Source organism: Tachypleus tridentatus, chromosome 2 (assembly GCF_004210375.1).
Source record: "Tachypleus tridentatus isolate NWPU-2018 chromosome 2, ASM421037v1, whole genome shotgun sequence".
NCBI lineage: Eukaryota > Metazoa > Arthropoda > Merostomata > Xiphosura > Limulidae > Tachypleus > Tachypleus tridentatus.
Genome location: NC_134826.1, coordinates 53,797,429 through 53,814,618, shown reverse-complemented (window position 1 = coordinate 53,814,618; position 17,190 = coordinate 53,797,429). Strand labels below are relative to the sequence as shown.

Below are 17,190 nucleotides of genomic sequence, written 5' to 3'. Positions count from 1 at the left end.
AACTGATTTCGTCTCAAGCACACTGATCATACAGTTATTTTAACATATATTTTAAAATATCTCCCCACCCCACAAAAATAAGAGAGAAAAAGCGTTTCAACAATCTCAATCTGATGTCAGAAGTGGGATTTATTTTGGTGAAAATGTAATAAAACTTAGAATATACTTGAAATAGAATCTTAATTTCTGATTATGGTGACCACAAGGTCAGTTTGAAAGATTCAAGGATTACTTGAAATGATAATATTGTCAAGACAATATCTAGAACAGTGATTCTCAACCTGTGTGCTGCGAGAGATTGGCAGGAGTGCCACTGTGTTTTTGAAACACATTCAACTTTCTTGGGATTTTACAAGCAAATTGAACACATCAGTTAATAAAAGCTACTATAGAGACACTCTGAAACCTTCCAAAACATTCGATGTTTTTCAATGAACTCGATCACTGAGAAGTTCACACTTAAATTTCATTCTCGACTGCAACGGCTCAACCGTTAATTTAATTGTGGCTTAACAAGCGCTTCGTACATCATAAATGATGCATCAAACGATCAAACTGCTTTCTGGTACACGTTCTCATTTAGCGGTAAGCTACAGTTACTACGCTGTAGGTAGGAATTTTATATCAACTGCAGAACTTCATGCTTATCGTGTATGAATTAACTTTATCATTTATCTGTGGAAAAATATTTAAGTAAGTCTGGTGTTGCAAAGTAGAATGTGTTGAATCAAAAGCAAGGAATCAAACGAAAGTACAACAAACACATCGAATACGGTTTTATCGCTTTGGAATCAGAACATTCTCAATTACCATTCTGTCTACTCTGCAATGTAGCTTTATCGAACGAAGCGCTTGTCCCTAGCAAACTGAAGAGACACTTAGAAACAAAACATTCAGCTGTGAAGGATAAACCAAAAGAATACTTCGAGAATCTCGCGGCTCAACAATATGGACAATCAAGGAAGCTTGTGAACTACATGAAGCCTCCCAAAAAAGGATTGATTGCAAGTTATAAGGTTGCTCAATTTTTGGCAAAACGCAATAAAGCGCATACGGAGGCCAAATCAATCTTTGCGCCAGCATTAGCAATCATAGTTGAAACTATGCTTGGAACGGATGCCGCCAAAAAGGTCAAGCAAGTTCCACTGTCCAATAACACAATTTCGCGCAGAATTGTAGGCTTGTCGTCGGATTTAAAGAATCAAGTTTGAAAACACTTCGAAGCGCCTGAAGATGAATTGTCTCTGCTATGGCCTCTTCAAGTTGATGAATCTACTGACGTTAGTGGAAACGCTCAAGTTCTATCTTTTGTTCGATTGATAAAAGATGGAAAAATCGTAAACGAATACTTATTTTGCAAAGATTTAAAAAGTACAGCGAAAGGCCAAGACATTTTCAAGTTGGTGAATGAGAACATTTTGCTCTTCAAATTACATTGGAATAACTGTGTTAGCGTTTGCACCAATGGCTGTCTTTCAATGAAAGGAAAAAAAAGAAGGGATTCGTCACTCTGGTGCGCAAATAAAATCCAAACATTAGAATTGTTCACTACATGATTCACAGTGGCGCTTGCCTCCAAATCTTTGCCGAAAGATTTGCAGTCTGCTATGAATTAAGTCATTCAAGTGGTGAATTTCATCAAATCTCGGCCACTTCAATCTCGACATTTCTCTCTTATTTGTGAGGCGATGGATTCAGACTACAAAACGCTACTGTATCACACTGAAGTTCGATGGGTTTCGAAAGGAAAGGTGTTAAAGCGTCTTGTCCAACTGAAAACTGAAGTAATTTCTTTCTTGGAGGTTGATGAAGCAGGCTTTAAATTTTCTTTTCATGATGAGATCTGGTGGCTGAAGGTCGAATTTCTTTCCGACCTGTTTGACAAATTAAGTTCTCTAAACTTCAGTCTCCAAGGACCATTTGAAAACATTATTACTGCAACGTCCAAACTGAAGGCCTTCGATAGAAAGGTGATGCTGGGGAAGAATAAGATCTCGAAAGGAATCCTTGATTGTTTTCCTTCTGTTAACGAACGTCCGTCAAAGAAAATTGTTCCTCAAATTTTGAACACATTAAGCGAATTACAGCCTGCGCTAAAACATTACTTCCCGTCATTTGCTGTCGACGAATATAACTGGGTGACCTGTCCATTCGGAATCAACGAGACAACAAATCTTACAACTGAGGAGGAAGAACAACTCATTGATTTACGAAACGACAAATCTTTATCAGTCATTGTTTCACGAAAAGAGCTTGGATGAGTTTTGGATCTCCATTAAAAATTCATATCCTGCAATCAGTTCAAAAGACGTTGAAGTTCTGCTTTCATTTGCAGCTTTGTGGTTTTGCGAAATTGGATTTTCAGCATTGACTGAAATTAAAGCCAGAAAGAGAGAGAGGCTTCTTAAAGTCGATGATGAAATGCGAGCTTGTTTCTCTACATTATAGCCTTGCTTCAATTTGATTTGCTATAGGAAGCAGGTACAAGCGTCACTTTGAAAACATATGTAAAAATAAAAAGTTTCGATTTTTCTGCTATATCAAAAAATCGTTAAAAAGCCTTAGAACGATACTCACAGCCAAAGCATGCGATATTAATGTCATCTGCACATTGACAACACTATCGCATGCTTTGGTGGTTCTAAGGCTTTTTAAGTTGACTCTTTTTTGTTACGTGTATCTAAACGTGATGCACAATGACATTAATATCTCTTGCTCTGGCCGTGATTTTCGTTCTAAGGTTTTTAACGTTTGCCGTATAATGTGTAACTAAAAAAATCGTTAAGGCTTTTCAGGTGTGCCGCGAAAATTTTCAGATTGTCGTAGTGTGCCGCAAGTCAGAAAAAGTTGAGAACCACTGATCTAGAATTAAGAACCATGAAATTAAAATATTCCCAAGAAGAAAGAGACTTAAAACTAGAGGAACAAGATGGAAAATTAAAAAAAAAAAAATCAGGAAGAGCAACACAGAAAATTAAGAGAAAACAAAGAAAAACTTTATAGGAAATAAAAAAAATGAAATTATCTTTCATTTTTATAATATGCCCACAGCCGTACTTAGGACCCTCTTATCATCAGTCAGCCTAATTTTAGCAAAAGTTCGTTTTTCTTAACTTCGTAATTATTTTGATAAGTATAGTCTGTTGCCATGTAATAAGAAATCTAAACTTGTACAACATATAATAATGGATGTATAAACTGAAGAGCAGCAAATAATGGTATTCGGGAATAAATAAAAACAAAACGATGGTGTGAAGTTAACCGATTTATATTTGCGCCAGGAGTGCGTTATATTGGTGTCATAGACTAGACTAGAGGAAAAGCAACGAGTCAACAGCACTACTGCCATCTCCTGAGCTACTCTTAGCAGACTGAACAGTGAGATTTCATTGTAACTCTTATAACACCAATTTGAAATAAAAATGTATCTCAGAATGGCTGGCATGGGTATTAAACACTTTTATTGATAAGCAGAGAACAACGTTTTGACCAGCCGTTCTGAGATACATTTTTATTTCAAATCAGCGACAGGCGAATCATTGATTTGCGCTGGACAAACAAAACAATATAACTAAAAGTTATAAGTTGAAAGCGTCCTCTATTGAGATTGGACATTACTAGTATACCTTAAATTGTTATAAAAATTAGTTACACCTAAGTAGAAAAACTATAATATTAATTTAAAAAACAACAAAAATTACGTAATAACTTAGGTGAGAATGCATAATGTGATGTTAGTTAAATAATGACTTTCTGCAGCTTATAATAATTTTTAAATTTTAATATTTTTCTTAAGTAGAATATAAAGTTAACTAGGCCTAACAGTGCGCTGGCAAACATATTTATCGATATATAATCCTTGATTATACTGTCAATGTCTTTCCAGCCAAGTTATATTTTCTAATTGTAAATAATTTATTTGTATACCCGAATTGTTGTTAATTTTACTGCGTTCAAACTATAGTTATTTAAACTCATTTGTACGGCGTATGTGTGTAGTAATGGTATTGTATTTTGCAATTAAATATAAAATTATAAATGTCACAGAATTAGAAAATATATGAATGTCATGTTTTATACACATTACAAGTAATAATTAAAACGTGTTTGGAAAACTGTATTTCTTAAAAAGTTTGTAACAGTATGAATATTATCTTCAAAATTTTTCGTTTTCACGTTGTTTGATGTGGATGTGGATTTTTGTTTATACATATACAGAAAAACTCGTATATATGTATATCCTTTATTACTAGTTTATGTGTGAATATTAGGATTTTTTCCTTTTACAAACAGTATGATTTCCAAATTAAAAATGTATTAGTTTTGAATAAGAAATGTTCCTCAAACTTAAAATACATGGTTTATAAATTTGCTTTTATCTCATTAAAATATAATTAATTATTTGAAAGATTGAAAGTAATAACATGAACTACAAGAGACCTCTTGGTCCTTTAAGGGTGTCCTTACTTGTGAGTTCACTTTTGAGAAATGTAAAAATTTAAACACCTTTTTATATTTTTGAGTAAATCAGTTTCTTCCCATAAATTTTTGTAAAGTATTGGGGATGAAAACTATTTCCATTAGTCACCGTCTCATAGAAACTACAAATTTAATTTAGCTTGTCCTCTGCAAGTCTCATGTTTGTGTCTTCAGAGTACAGCATATATAAATCAGAAGTCTTTATCCTATCCATTATCTCTTTTTGATTTGAAGTTAGTATATCTCTAAAAGCATTCAAAAATACAATTTGCTTTACTACTAGCAACAGTTTACTGCCTCAATGACTTAATGACATATCCACCATTATACCAAGATCCTTTCCATGCTGTGAGTGGTTTTTCATTTTTACAAAACGTGATCCAGATTATGGGAACCCAAATACATTACCCTATATTTACCACATATATCTCTATCTAACTAATTGATTAAAGCCATTCTGCTATACCTTAACAAGATCTGCAAACTCAACAAAATCTGGGTGCAGACCCTGAATTCTTACATGTAATTATTTCCTGGTAATGTCTGGGGGTAAGAAACAAATGTTTTGTTTCATAATAAGTAACTGACACTTTTTCAGATTTATTATATGAAATATACATTGTATAAGCTATACACACACACATACATATTTTGATTTAAAACAGTATGTATGGGACCTGGAGCTTTGTAAATTAATTCTTCTGTTATGTCTAAAGTGTTAGAGAACAGTGGTAGTGCCAACAAATATGGTGCCAATGTGTTATAAAGGTATCTTGTATACTTTACTTATTTTGTAAATTAATCTAAAATACAGCAAGTTTCCACCTGTATTTAAAAATGGAGAAATAAAATAAGATAAAAGCTTCAGAAATATTCTTTTCTCCAAGGAACAATGATGTATTAACAAGTATTATGGTGTGTATGAAACTGGGTATGATTATCCCAGATTTATTAGATCACTGTAATTGACAAGGACTATTAGTTATTTGAATATCTATTGTTGTTTTATTTATGAGGGAAATCTTTGTTTATTGGTTAAATGTTTTAGTAAACTGTTTCTTTAGCCCTACTTTCACATCTTTTGTGTGGTTATAAATACTCGAGAGTTTAGTGCTATTAGCAGATTTTACTAATTTATTAATATAGCCTTGTCAGTATAACATGGCCTGGCATGGCGTTCAACTCATAATCTGAGGGCCGCAGGTTCGAATCCATGTTGCGCCAGACATACTCGCTCTTTCAGCTGTGGGGGTGTTATAATGTGAAGGTCAATCCCACTATTCGTTGGTACAAGAGTAGCCCAAGAATTGGCGGTGGGTGGTGATAACTAGTTAACTTCCCTCTAGTCTTACACTGCTAAATTAGGGACTGCTAGCATAGATAGCCTTCGTGTAGCTTTGCCCGAAATTTGAAAACAAACAAACACTATGAGACTTTATTATAAGTAGAAACAAAAGACTAATGAAACCATTCAGTAGATGGTTCTTTCCAAAACTTCCCACAAACCAGTGCTTGGGAGTAATCATTCTCATACAGTTCACTTATTTTCAATCTCTAAATGTGCATCATCTGTTTCATTGCTTGTCCAAAATCGAGTCATCACATTTCACAAAGCTTGAAATTTTGTTGGGTAGTTAACATGGATTTGCTCAGGAAAAACCTTGCCTAACTAACCTTTTGACATTCTTCAAATAAATTGCTGTTTATGTAGATAAGAGTAAAGGTGTGGATTTGATGTAACTGGATTTTTAGAGGGTACTTCACAAGATTCTGCATAAAAGGCATGTTAAAAAAATTGTTTCTACAGGTGTGAAAGGTACGTTATTTCATGGGATTGAGAAGTGGCTGGATGACAGACAATAGATGATTGTCACAAATTAACTTCAGTCAAATTGGATTAATATTAGAGGTTGGATACCTTAGGGTTAGGATCTTTGTTTTTTTTTTTAAAATTTATATCAGTTGTATAGATGAAGGAATAATCAATAAAGTGTTTACATTTTCTGTTGGAAGGATGGTCTTGGATGTGAGGAAGATGTTGCTATACAAAAGGGCTTAGAGTATTTGGTCAGTTGGGTCAATAAATTATAGATGGTCTTTGGTTATAATAAATGCAGATGGGTTATTGTAACTTGAATTATAGGTATAAATATGGTAGAAATAATTTTAATGATGTTATGAAAGAAAAGGATCCTGGTGCTTTGGTTCATCAGTTTCTTAAACAATCCAAACAGTGTGCTGTTGTTAAGACAAATTAGACTTAAGGTTGAATTCACAGAAATATTGAATGTCAGTTTGAAGAGGTTATAATGTTCATATAAGTCATTGATTAGGCCACATTTGGAGTATTGTGTTTAGTCTTGGGATCCTTACTTCAGGAAGAACCATGAAAGAGTTCAGAACAGAGTCACTGGGAAAGAAAGTTAGTCATATCACACCAAGTTAAGATTTCTTCAATTGTTTTCTATTGAAAAAAGAAAATTTGAAATGGACCTGATTGAGTCCTTTAAGATTGTAAAGGGAATTGTTAGTGTCGATGTGTCATATTTTTCTCTGTACTTATAAGAGGAATAGTAGGTTAAGTGAACACAAGTATAAACTCTGGCAGGGTAAGGGTAATCTTCAACTAAGATTTATTTTTTTAACAGAACTGTAGAGTCTTCTGCTACTATGTGCATTGTTATACTCAAGATGGTTTTGTTAAAGTAGTAGAACTTATAATGTATCTATAACTAATATTAATCTGTTTTATTTTCAGGAACATTTATCATGTTGATGCCAGTTTTCACATTAAATCTGAACCATAAGATCCTTCCTCATAGAGTGACTCTGGGAAAGTTCGATGGCAGCCATCCATGTCTCACTGCAGCCACAGCAGCTGATAAAGTAACTAACTAGTTGTTAAGTTCTCTGGGAATGATGGGAACCAATTTGGATTTTTTTCCTATGTTATTTTCTAGATTGACATTGCATGCATGTCTACCCTTATTATTTAAATATTTGTTTATGCTAAGTAAATAAGACATGAATATTAAAAGATAATATTTGTTTATGCTAAGTAAATTAGACATGAATATTAAAAGATAATATTTGTTTATGCTAAGTAAATTAGACATGAATATTAAAAGATAATATTTGTTTATGCTAAGTAAATTAGACATGAATATTAAAAGATAATACAGTTGTACTCCCTGAACAGTAAACTTTATTAGAGAGCTGTATTAACCCTTTTGCAATGAGTCAGGGTTCAAAGGCCATGCCATCACATTTGTTGACTTGCATTCAATATATTATTGAACTACTATTTTATGAATTTATGTCAGTAAGTTTGGAATCAAACTGTAGACCATAATTTACACTTTAATATTATATATGAATTAATTTATTAATTTTAAAATAAATATTAAAAGAACATACAAATATAGATTTTAGTGACTTGTGGTGTGTTGAATGCAGCACTGTTTAAAATTAAATGTTTGTGATATCAAAATACTAAGTCTATAGTTTTGTACAAATTAGGAACTAAAATTACTAATATTATCAAGGTAGAAATAAAATAAGAACCTCATATCTTTTCATTTTGTTAAGATATGACGTATGTACTGAATCAAACATGGTGGCCCTGTTCAACTCTTTCCATTTTTTGAAACAGTCCATTATATACTCTTATTACTACAATACATGAAATGTTAATAACCAATCAACAACTTAGAATGTTCCAAGAGTAGTTTTCTTAGCCATTTTAATCTATGAAAAGGCTATCATGTTCTTTTTATTCAAATTTTCAAGAAGGTAGGTTGTTTCTTTAGCCTGCTCAAAGTTTTATATTTTTTAATCTAAATATATATGTATAACTAAGCTTAATAAATTATAGTAGAATTCTGTGATATCAGTGTAGTTATTTATAATTTTTTGATTATTCAACTGTATGTATAAAACCTTAAAATAAATGATTTGATATACTCCATTTGCAAAATTTTAAAAGGATTAGCAGCCTATGTCCAGCAGCAACTGAGTACAAAGGTCATAGTATGAAGAGATAATTTTTTGCTTCACTTCATGATTTACTGTTCTATATTTAAGAAAAATAACTGATTATTTATTTCTAAACAGCAATCTGTATATACATATATATAAAATGTATAATAATTGAAATGTGACTAGACATTAGAAAACACTTGTCCACTAAAACACAGCCAAGACAGGGAAGACTACAGATCAGTTTTATATTACTGGATATGTAACTTGAGTGCACATACACCATGTCCATACAAGTTATGTAATGTTAGTTAGATGTGACTGGAAGGTAAATGTAATAATAAATATGTTTGTAAATACAGAGTGTCATGAGACTTAAAGTACTTAAACATCTGTATTTTCATATTATAACATGTAGTCATCTTAGCATGAAAGAAGCATGATTTATATTAATTTTATCATTTTTTTATGATGGTTACGAGGTTGGTCAAATGACAGACCCCCACATGGAGTATAGAAAACAGCATGAAATATAAATACCTACTAAAACAAACATTTGAAATGTATTTAAGACATTCTAGAGATTACATAAATAATATTTGAGATTTTGGGCATGAAGAATAGTTTTTCAATCATAACATGAAATCACTTTGCACTCAGACTAGTAACAAAACAGGCTGTTTTCACAAACAAATCTTTAAGAAAATGTTTCATTAAAAAACCTGATTTTCTATATACAAAATACTTGTAATCTTTATTAAGTCTGCCAGATTTTGTGAAGATACACGTGTTGTATCAAATGTTATAGTGCAAATACTTAACATGTGCAACTGTGTAGATAAACTTGTGTATATTATACCAAGCCTGCAGTGAAACTGTTAATTAACTTTAACAATAAATATTTGAATTAAACTTTTGTGAAGTAAAACATTAACGATAATGTTATTTTTAGACTCTAAGAAATATATATTATTTTGTAAAAATTATCTTTTAAGGAACTGTTATTTTAAAGAATTATATGTACGTACTGAAACTGTTATAAAAAGGTCCATGTAGACAGTTTATAGCTTAGTTGTATTTGTTTGAAGAGTTACTCTTTGTGCATAAATAATTCTTTCCTTAAGGTAATGAATATTTGATTCCCAAGAATGAATTACTAGTGTCTGAATGACAGTTGAAACCAAACAAAACTTTTCAACTAATTTTTTATTTCAATTAATGCAGGAGGGTTGCAAGGACTAAAGACTGGGGGTGGGGTGTCCAAATGATGTGAACTTTTTCCTCGGTGTAGAGATTTTAAAGTGACATACCTTAGTTGAAGTAAAGCTTCTAAAGCAGAATTATTTGGAATGTAAGAGAGCAAAAGAAGGAAGAGCTTAGTTTAAAGTAATAAACTGGTGAGTTGTAAGTGGCTTTTTAGAATATTTGGGGGGGCATGACTCAACCACTTCCTCAAACTGTTGTATTGGAGGGGAGGAACAAACCTCTTTCCCATACCTCTGTTATTTTTTATTAAATTTCACTGTTAACTGGTGCTGTCATGGATGCAGCGGAAGTTTTTGTTTAACTGTTATATATTTATTTATTGTATTTTATGAGAACCTCAAAACTTGCTTGTCAGAGAGACTAGTCATCTAGTACAGTGGTTCTCAATTGTTTTGTGATGAAGTCATCCTCATACACACACACACACATATGTAGAAGGAGGCAAACCTGGAAGACTGCCTGTTGTGTTTGGCACTCACCAGGCTTGTGAGTGGATTATGTGCTGATTTAATAATTTTGCAGAATGTTAAGATTTACACAAGATGTTTCATCCATTCCTTACTTCTGTTTTCTTTCCACAATGCTTTCTAATGGTATTAAGCAAATACTGTCATAAACACTGAAATTTGTATATTTTTATTTATACACTTTCAATTAGATTCTGTATTGTTCACATGAGTGCTATTAACTGTTTTCACAGTAATCCATTTCCAATAACTTTGTGCTATTGAAAATTTATCTTAGACTGAATCATGAAGACAGCAATGAGTTCGGTAACGTTTGACGATTGTTAATGTTTTTTACCATGAGAAGTGTTGCTTTTCTTGACTAGAATGCAGCTGATTTTGAGTCTATCATCAGACTTTTATTGGTAAAAAAGTAACAAAAATTTGTTTGTTTTGGAATTCTGGGAGTCTGTAGGAAGTGTTTGTGCAACATAAAACTTGAAGAGTTTTTGAATACTTTAACTGTTTGGCAAATTCCTCACAACTGTCAGGAGTTTTAAAAAATAATCTCTTGATAAATATGTCAAGCTGTATTTATCTTGAGTTGATGGTTTTTATATATTTTATGAAAACCAGAACAGAATGTTTTGGGAGAATTCCACCACCCACTTGTCGTTCTTTACTGTATGTGACATCTCTGCTGGCTTTCTTGCAGTTGCAAAAAAGATGCTAATTAGTTTACTAAGTAATTTTTTTTATGATTTGAAAACTTTAAGATAATATTTTTCTTGAGTTCAAACACCCCACTTTAGGATGACTTGTCTTGAAAATATTTAATTTTTGACATGAGATGCACATGAAAGTCCAGGATTTAATGTTATTCTAAATTTATCCAAGTGTGCTTCCACTGGCAGTTTTTTTAAACTCCTTTTTTCAAGCTTTCAGTATCTTTTTGATAAAAAGGAACCCATTTTCAAAAAAATAAAAAGTTTTGAGACAGTTAGTCAAGCCATCTTAAAACTTTCATTTTGATATCATTTTAGTTCTGTGCTTTTCAGACTTAAAAAGAAACTGGAAGCTGATACATGAGAAAGTCAGTATATACTTCCAATCAGAACAATTCACATACTTAAAGCAAAAATAAGAATCGACTTGGTAACGAGTAATACAGGTTGTTAGAAGACGTGTTCCTACATCGTATGAGCATCTGAACAGTTGTTTACTGCTCTGAAAAAATCTTTCCATTCTGTGTTGCCTTTCTCAACAATATAATAAGGTTATGATTAATTAATAGATGTATACTGTAGTAGTTTTTTTAATTATGTGATTGTAGTCATTTCCTAATCATAAGGAAATCCATCTTATTGTAGATATTTATTCATTCAATCTTTACAGTGTAGAAAATACAAGAAGTTTTGAAGAAATGGGAATCTTTTTGTATATTTTAGATAGATGTAAAAAAATTCATTTGCCAAAATTGTTTAACAATGTATTTGTAAAACAAACACAAAAGTTATTACCTTGTTTTAGAAGTCAAAGTCACTAGTGATATTTGAGAAACTTTTTCTGTATAACTGTATCCAGTAAGTCTCAGTGAAGTAGTAACAGCTTTTTTCTCAGAACTGTAGAAATATATCACAAGGATGACATATGTCTTTCTTTCTGTCACATTAGTGAATTAATGAAATTGAGTTTTGTGTTTTATTTTTTTAAGATTGTAAATTTCTTAGGATACTGCTGTAATTGGTTATTTTTTGTGGTCACTAGATATTTGTCCACAACCCACATACAAGATCTGTTAGGTCAGGAGGGCGTTGGTCAGCAGGAAGTCGTAAATCTGATGATATTAGCTTGCTTAATATCAATCAAACAGTGTCTTCTGTTGCTTCTGGTATTTTAAAACCAGGGTCCATAGAAGAGGTCTTATTTGTAGGAACCCCTACAAATTTATTAGCCTATGATGTTGAAAACAACTCTGACCTATTTTATAGAGAGGTAGGTGCATTCTAACTTGTGAGAAATACTTGAATTAAAAACTATATATATTGGTAATTTAGTGTTAGTTCAAGAGAAAGTGAAGAAATCAAATAAAACAGTGAAGTTGTTTGTCTGGACGGTTGGTTGGGTATTAACACTTTTACAAAAATAAAGCTGAGAACAATGTTTGACCTCCTCAGGTCATCTTCAGGTTGCCAGAGTCATCATGAAAAACAGTGAAGCCTAACCCTGTATGGACTCATTAACTGAATATAAAAAGGTGTAGAACAATATCGTTAAATACTGATGTTAGATTAGTTGTTGTCCAATGCATGTTAATCAACTTGAGTGATTTTATTCAAGAACAGGATGAAGTTGTATAGTTCAGTTAGCCACTTTAGGCTCAAATGTTTGTGTGTATGCAGTGCACTAAGTAAATAATTCTTGATGATGAGAAACCCACTTGAAATAAAAATGTATCTCAGAATGGCTGGTTCAGTTATTAACACTTTTATGAACAAAGCAGAGAACAATGTTTTGACCTTCCTCGGCCATCTTCAGGTTAATTAAGTAACTGAAGCCCGGCATGGCCAGGTGGATTAAGGCATTTGACTCCCTGTCACATGAAACATGCTCGCCCATGGTGGCATTACAATGTGACGGTTAATCCCACTATTCATTGATAAAATTGTAGCCCAAGAGTTGGTGGTGGGTGGTGAAGACTAGCTACTTCCCCTCTGGTCTTGCACTGCTAAATTAGGGACGGCTAGCACAGATAGCCCTTGAGTAGCTTTGCATGAAACTAAAAAATAAACAAAGTAACTGTGTAGGTGTAGGCAGTGAGTGTGATTAACATATGCATAAAATGTATTTATAAAGCACAAAAAACCCAAATACCTTAAAATGCACAATTTTCAGTGAAAATTACAAACTTTTTCTTGGGGATTTTCTCATTCCAAGAAAGGTATTTGGAAGAATCATTTTTTTTTTTTTTTTAATTTGCTAGCTTTTAATTTAAACTCTTATGAATCATAAGTAATTTCTATCATATTTAACAGATTTTCCCTTCAGAAGTATGTTAACAATTATTAAGTGTGAATGAACTAATGTTAGACTATTAAAAGATGTTTACCAGTTACAGAAGGTCTCTTCATGTGAAGTAGTAACAAAGTATGTTAACAATTAAGTGTGAATGAACTAATGTTAGGTTGTATTAAAAGATGTTTACTAGGTACAGAAGGTCTCTTCATGTGAAGTAGTAACAAAGTATGTTAACAATTAAGTGTGAATGAACTAATGTTAGGTTGTATTAAAAGATGTTTACTAGGTACAGAAGGTCTCTTCATGTGAAGTAGTAACAAAGTATGTTAACAATTAAGTGTGAATGAACTAATGTTAGGTTGTATTAAAAGATGTTTACTCTCTCTTCATGTGAAGTAGTAACAAAGTATGTTAACAATTAAGTGTGAATGAACTAATGTTAGGTTGTATTAAAAGATGTTTACTAGGTACAGAAGGTCTCTTCAGGTGAAGTAGTAACAAAAATATTCAACAGTTTTATTCGTTTTTGTTTAGTATGTTCTTTACAGAAAAGTTTCTCTAATTGTAGGTTCAATTTTTCATCACAGTATAATTGTGTCACTTGTATTTAATACAGTTATTTTAGATTTAGTGAATTGATAATGTAGAAATGAAAAATATTTTTACTTGTAGTGTTAAGGTTTTAATAGTTAGTTAATTATCTTTAATTTAAAATGTGATTCTAATAGTCCATTGCAGTCTTAGTTCATTTTATTTAATTAAGATTAAATGGTAGTAATAAAATCCACAGTTTGTGTAAATGTTTAATTATGTGCAAGTTTTTCAAAATGTAATAATGTAATATATTATTTAATGAAGACAATATCAGTTAAATTGTAGATTCCTCTCTATAGATTCTTTTATACTTCACAGGATTGTAAACCAGACAGTTAAGTACATTTTGGATACACTGTTACAGGTTGCTGATGGAGCTAACTGTATTGTTGTTGGAAGGATTTGTGGGGTAAACAAACCCTTGGCTATAGTGGGAGGTAACTGTTCCATTCAAGGTTTTGATAGTGAAGGCAATGACTCATTCTGGACTGTAAGTCATTTGTTGAAATTAAAAGAGAAGTTTAATCAGTCATTTTGAGAAATGACAGGTTTTTCTTAAATTTGAATAATTAAAAAAAAACTACCTAAAAATATTTCACTTTGTTTCTAAGTTATTTTTCCTTTAAGCTTTAGCTTTGTTGAAAAGTGACTGTATTTTGTCTATGGAAATCTGATAAGTGACATTTTTTTTTCCTACTTGCTTATTTGTGTGAATTTCAGTAATAGAAACAATATTCTATGTTATTTGCTACTCAGAATGAAATTTTAGCATTGAGGAATATTGAAATTTCATTATGCTATATTTATTTAGCACTAAAATCAAAATAACCTGAAAATGTCATGAAGTATTTTTCTGTAAAATAACTTGTGTATTTAGTTTCTCATGTTACTTTGTTAAAGTACAGATTATTTGGGAAAGTCCTTATGACTATTCCTGAGTTATATATTCCAGTTTGTTTATGTGTGGTAAAATATTGATTCAAGTCTGTAGATTAGTATGCAAACATTAAAAACATATGCTTGAAGTATACTGCTAGATGTGATTAAACAGACTGTAGTTGTTTTTTTTAAATATTCTAAAGTGACTAAGGTTATGGAAACTATGCTTTTTGAACATTTTCTGAAACTTTAAGATAAGAAATGAAGTATAGTTTAACATTTGAAATAGCAATGTATACAGTTATTTTTATATAGTTATCGAAGCCAAAACAAATTGTGGTATTTGTTGGATAATGAAAGAAATATCTTCCTTTCAGGTAACAGGAGATAATGTTAGCTCAATGACACTTTGTGATTTCAATGAAGATGGGCAAAATGAAGTAAGTTTCTTATACATATTTCATGAAAAGACATCACCTTTATACCATTCATGGTGATTTTCATTCAAAAATAGTTATAGTTTGTTTATAAGTTAGGCTTTGAAATAATATCTGGCAATGATAGGGTTGGTTGAAAATGAATTTTTTAGAAGCATTGTATTTATCGAACAGTTGTTAATGATTTTATTTGTTACTGTTTTGTACAACAGTACTGTGGTATTTGTTTAATTATATGATGAATGATAATTTATCTAATCAGAATGAAAGCTCATTTTCAAGCTAAGAATAAAAATATTTCTTTTTGTCTTAAATTTTTCATACTCCAATTACATAACTGTTATAACCTCTTAAACAAACATCAAATTTTGTTTCTGTAAAACTATTTTATATCTTGTTTTTTCTATCACTAATGATAATGATTTTGAGTGTTCTGTAAAAGGTCATAATGTGCACTTTGACCTTGCAGTGTGTATTGGGTTAAACAGGTATTTTATTAATAAAAACAACATTAAGATGTTATTTAATGTTGCCTTCTAATTGTTAAGTTTCAAGTTGTTCCAGTAAAAGTACACATATTATATATGGCTACTTTTGAAGCCCATTTACTTTTGTTTTCAACAAGAGTACAGGTAGTGTTTACCAAATTAGTTAGTGAAGAAATTAATGCTCCATTTTGTATTTTTGAGAACTAGATTTGACTTAAGGTTTTTTGGGGCAATATTTTGATGAAATGTTTTTTAAGCTTTTAGTTGGATCTGAGGACTTTGACATACGAGCTTTCAGAGGTGATGAAATCATAGCCGAAATGGCAGAAACAGAATCTGTGATTGGCTTATGTCCTGTTTTAGGAAATTACTTTGGTTATGCTCTGGCCAATGGGACTGTTGGAGTATATCATCAGGGTGATAGAGCTTGGAGAATTAAGGTAAAATGATTCAATGATGTAATGTGTTAATAACATCAAACATCAGCTTGTAATAAAGATATTGAATGAAATCATTTTGTCAGTCAACATTATTTATCAAAATAACCATATCTATTAACTTTTTATCAGTCAATATTTTTTTTAATATTACCTTATTTAACTTTATTAGATTGTACAGTATGTTTCACCCATGATTAACATTGCAAAATTGGAATGTATACTTCATTGTTATTTGTAATATTTATGGTTATACAGTAAATCCTGTCTAAGTTGGAATTGCATGGGACCGAATAAACTTTCTGTTGTAGACAGTGAACATGCATTTCCTTAATTATATATAATTTTTGAGCGGAATGTTATATTTGCTTGAATGCTTGACTCAAGGGATGTAAGACATTTGTGAATAAAGTTATTATACTGTTTATACCATATTTATTAGAATATTAACAAAAATAGACATTCAAAATATACATAAGTACACAAAATCTTAATCAAATTTATTTAAAGAAAGTGTACAATTTCAACTGTTTTGTTTTTCTAATGGGCTTTCTCTTGTGGTTAAAAGAGAACGCCAATTCTATGGCCTTTTCATGAAGTTCATTTTTCACCTTCATTTTTGCATACAATTTGATAGTGTTAATATAACTTAACACTTGTGATGAAGTAGGAATTTCTGTTTCCTCACTACCTTTTCCATTCTGTTCATCTCTTGAATCTCTCACACTGTTACCATCTTGTGATTCTATTATAGATTTTAAATCAATTTCATCAGTTTCTGTTAAAACATTTTTGTCAAGCTTCACAAAAATTTCCGCGTTCACAGACTCATCTGTATCAATTTTCTCAATCAGAGTTTGGATTTCACTAGAATCGTCATAACAAACAACTTTTTAAAAAAATGAGGGTATTTGGTAAATATTTCCCTAAATTTTAAAATTAGGAAAGATAAGAATTTTTTTTTTGTGAGAATTATTTAAAAGCAGAATTATTGCACTTAAAAGACAAATATATTTCTACAAGTTATTAATCTAATTTAACTGCAAAAATAAAGACAGCAGAAAAAAAAAGAACAGAATTTATTTAACCAATACTTACTGTAACAAAATGTCCAAGAATTTATTAATATTTAAAGAAATTATTAATTAAATAAGAAATTAATATTTAA

At 31.2% G+C, this 17,190-nt stretch overlaps 1 protein-coding gene across 3 annotated transcripts in view; it reads left to right on the top strand.

The window, feature by feature from the left end:
- LOC143243833 (BBSome complex member BBS2-like) overlaps nt 1–17,190 on the top strand; it is a 42,502-nt gene that overhangs the window by 3,583 nt on the left and 21,729 nt on the right. The window contains exons 1-6 of one of the 3 annotated variants that reach the window (XM_076487520.1): nt 3,602–3,713; nt 7,238–7,365; nt 11,937–12,164; nt 14,146–14,271; nt 15,038–15,100; nt 15,843–16,025. In XM_076487520.1, the coding sequence (XP_076343635.1) occupies nt 7,249–7,365; nt 11,937–12,164; nt 14,146–14,271; nt 15,038–15,100; nt 15,843–16,025 (717 nt within the window). In that variant the 5' untranslated portion in view covers nt 3,602–3,713; nt 7,238–7,248. Of the gene's footprint in view, nt 1–3,601; nt 3,714–7,237; nt 7,366–11,936; nt 12,165–14,099; nt 14,272–15,037; nt 15,101–15,842; nt 16,026–17,190 lie in introns of those variants that run through there. The other 2 variants (XM_076487522.1, XM_076487521.1) reach the window with 2 other exon arrangements.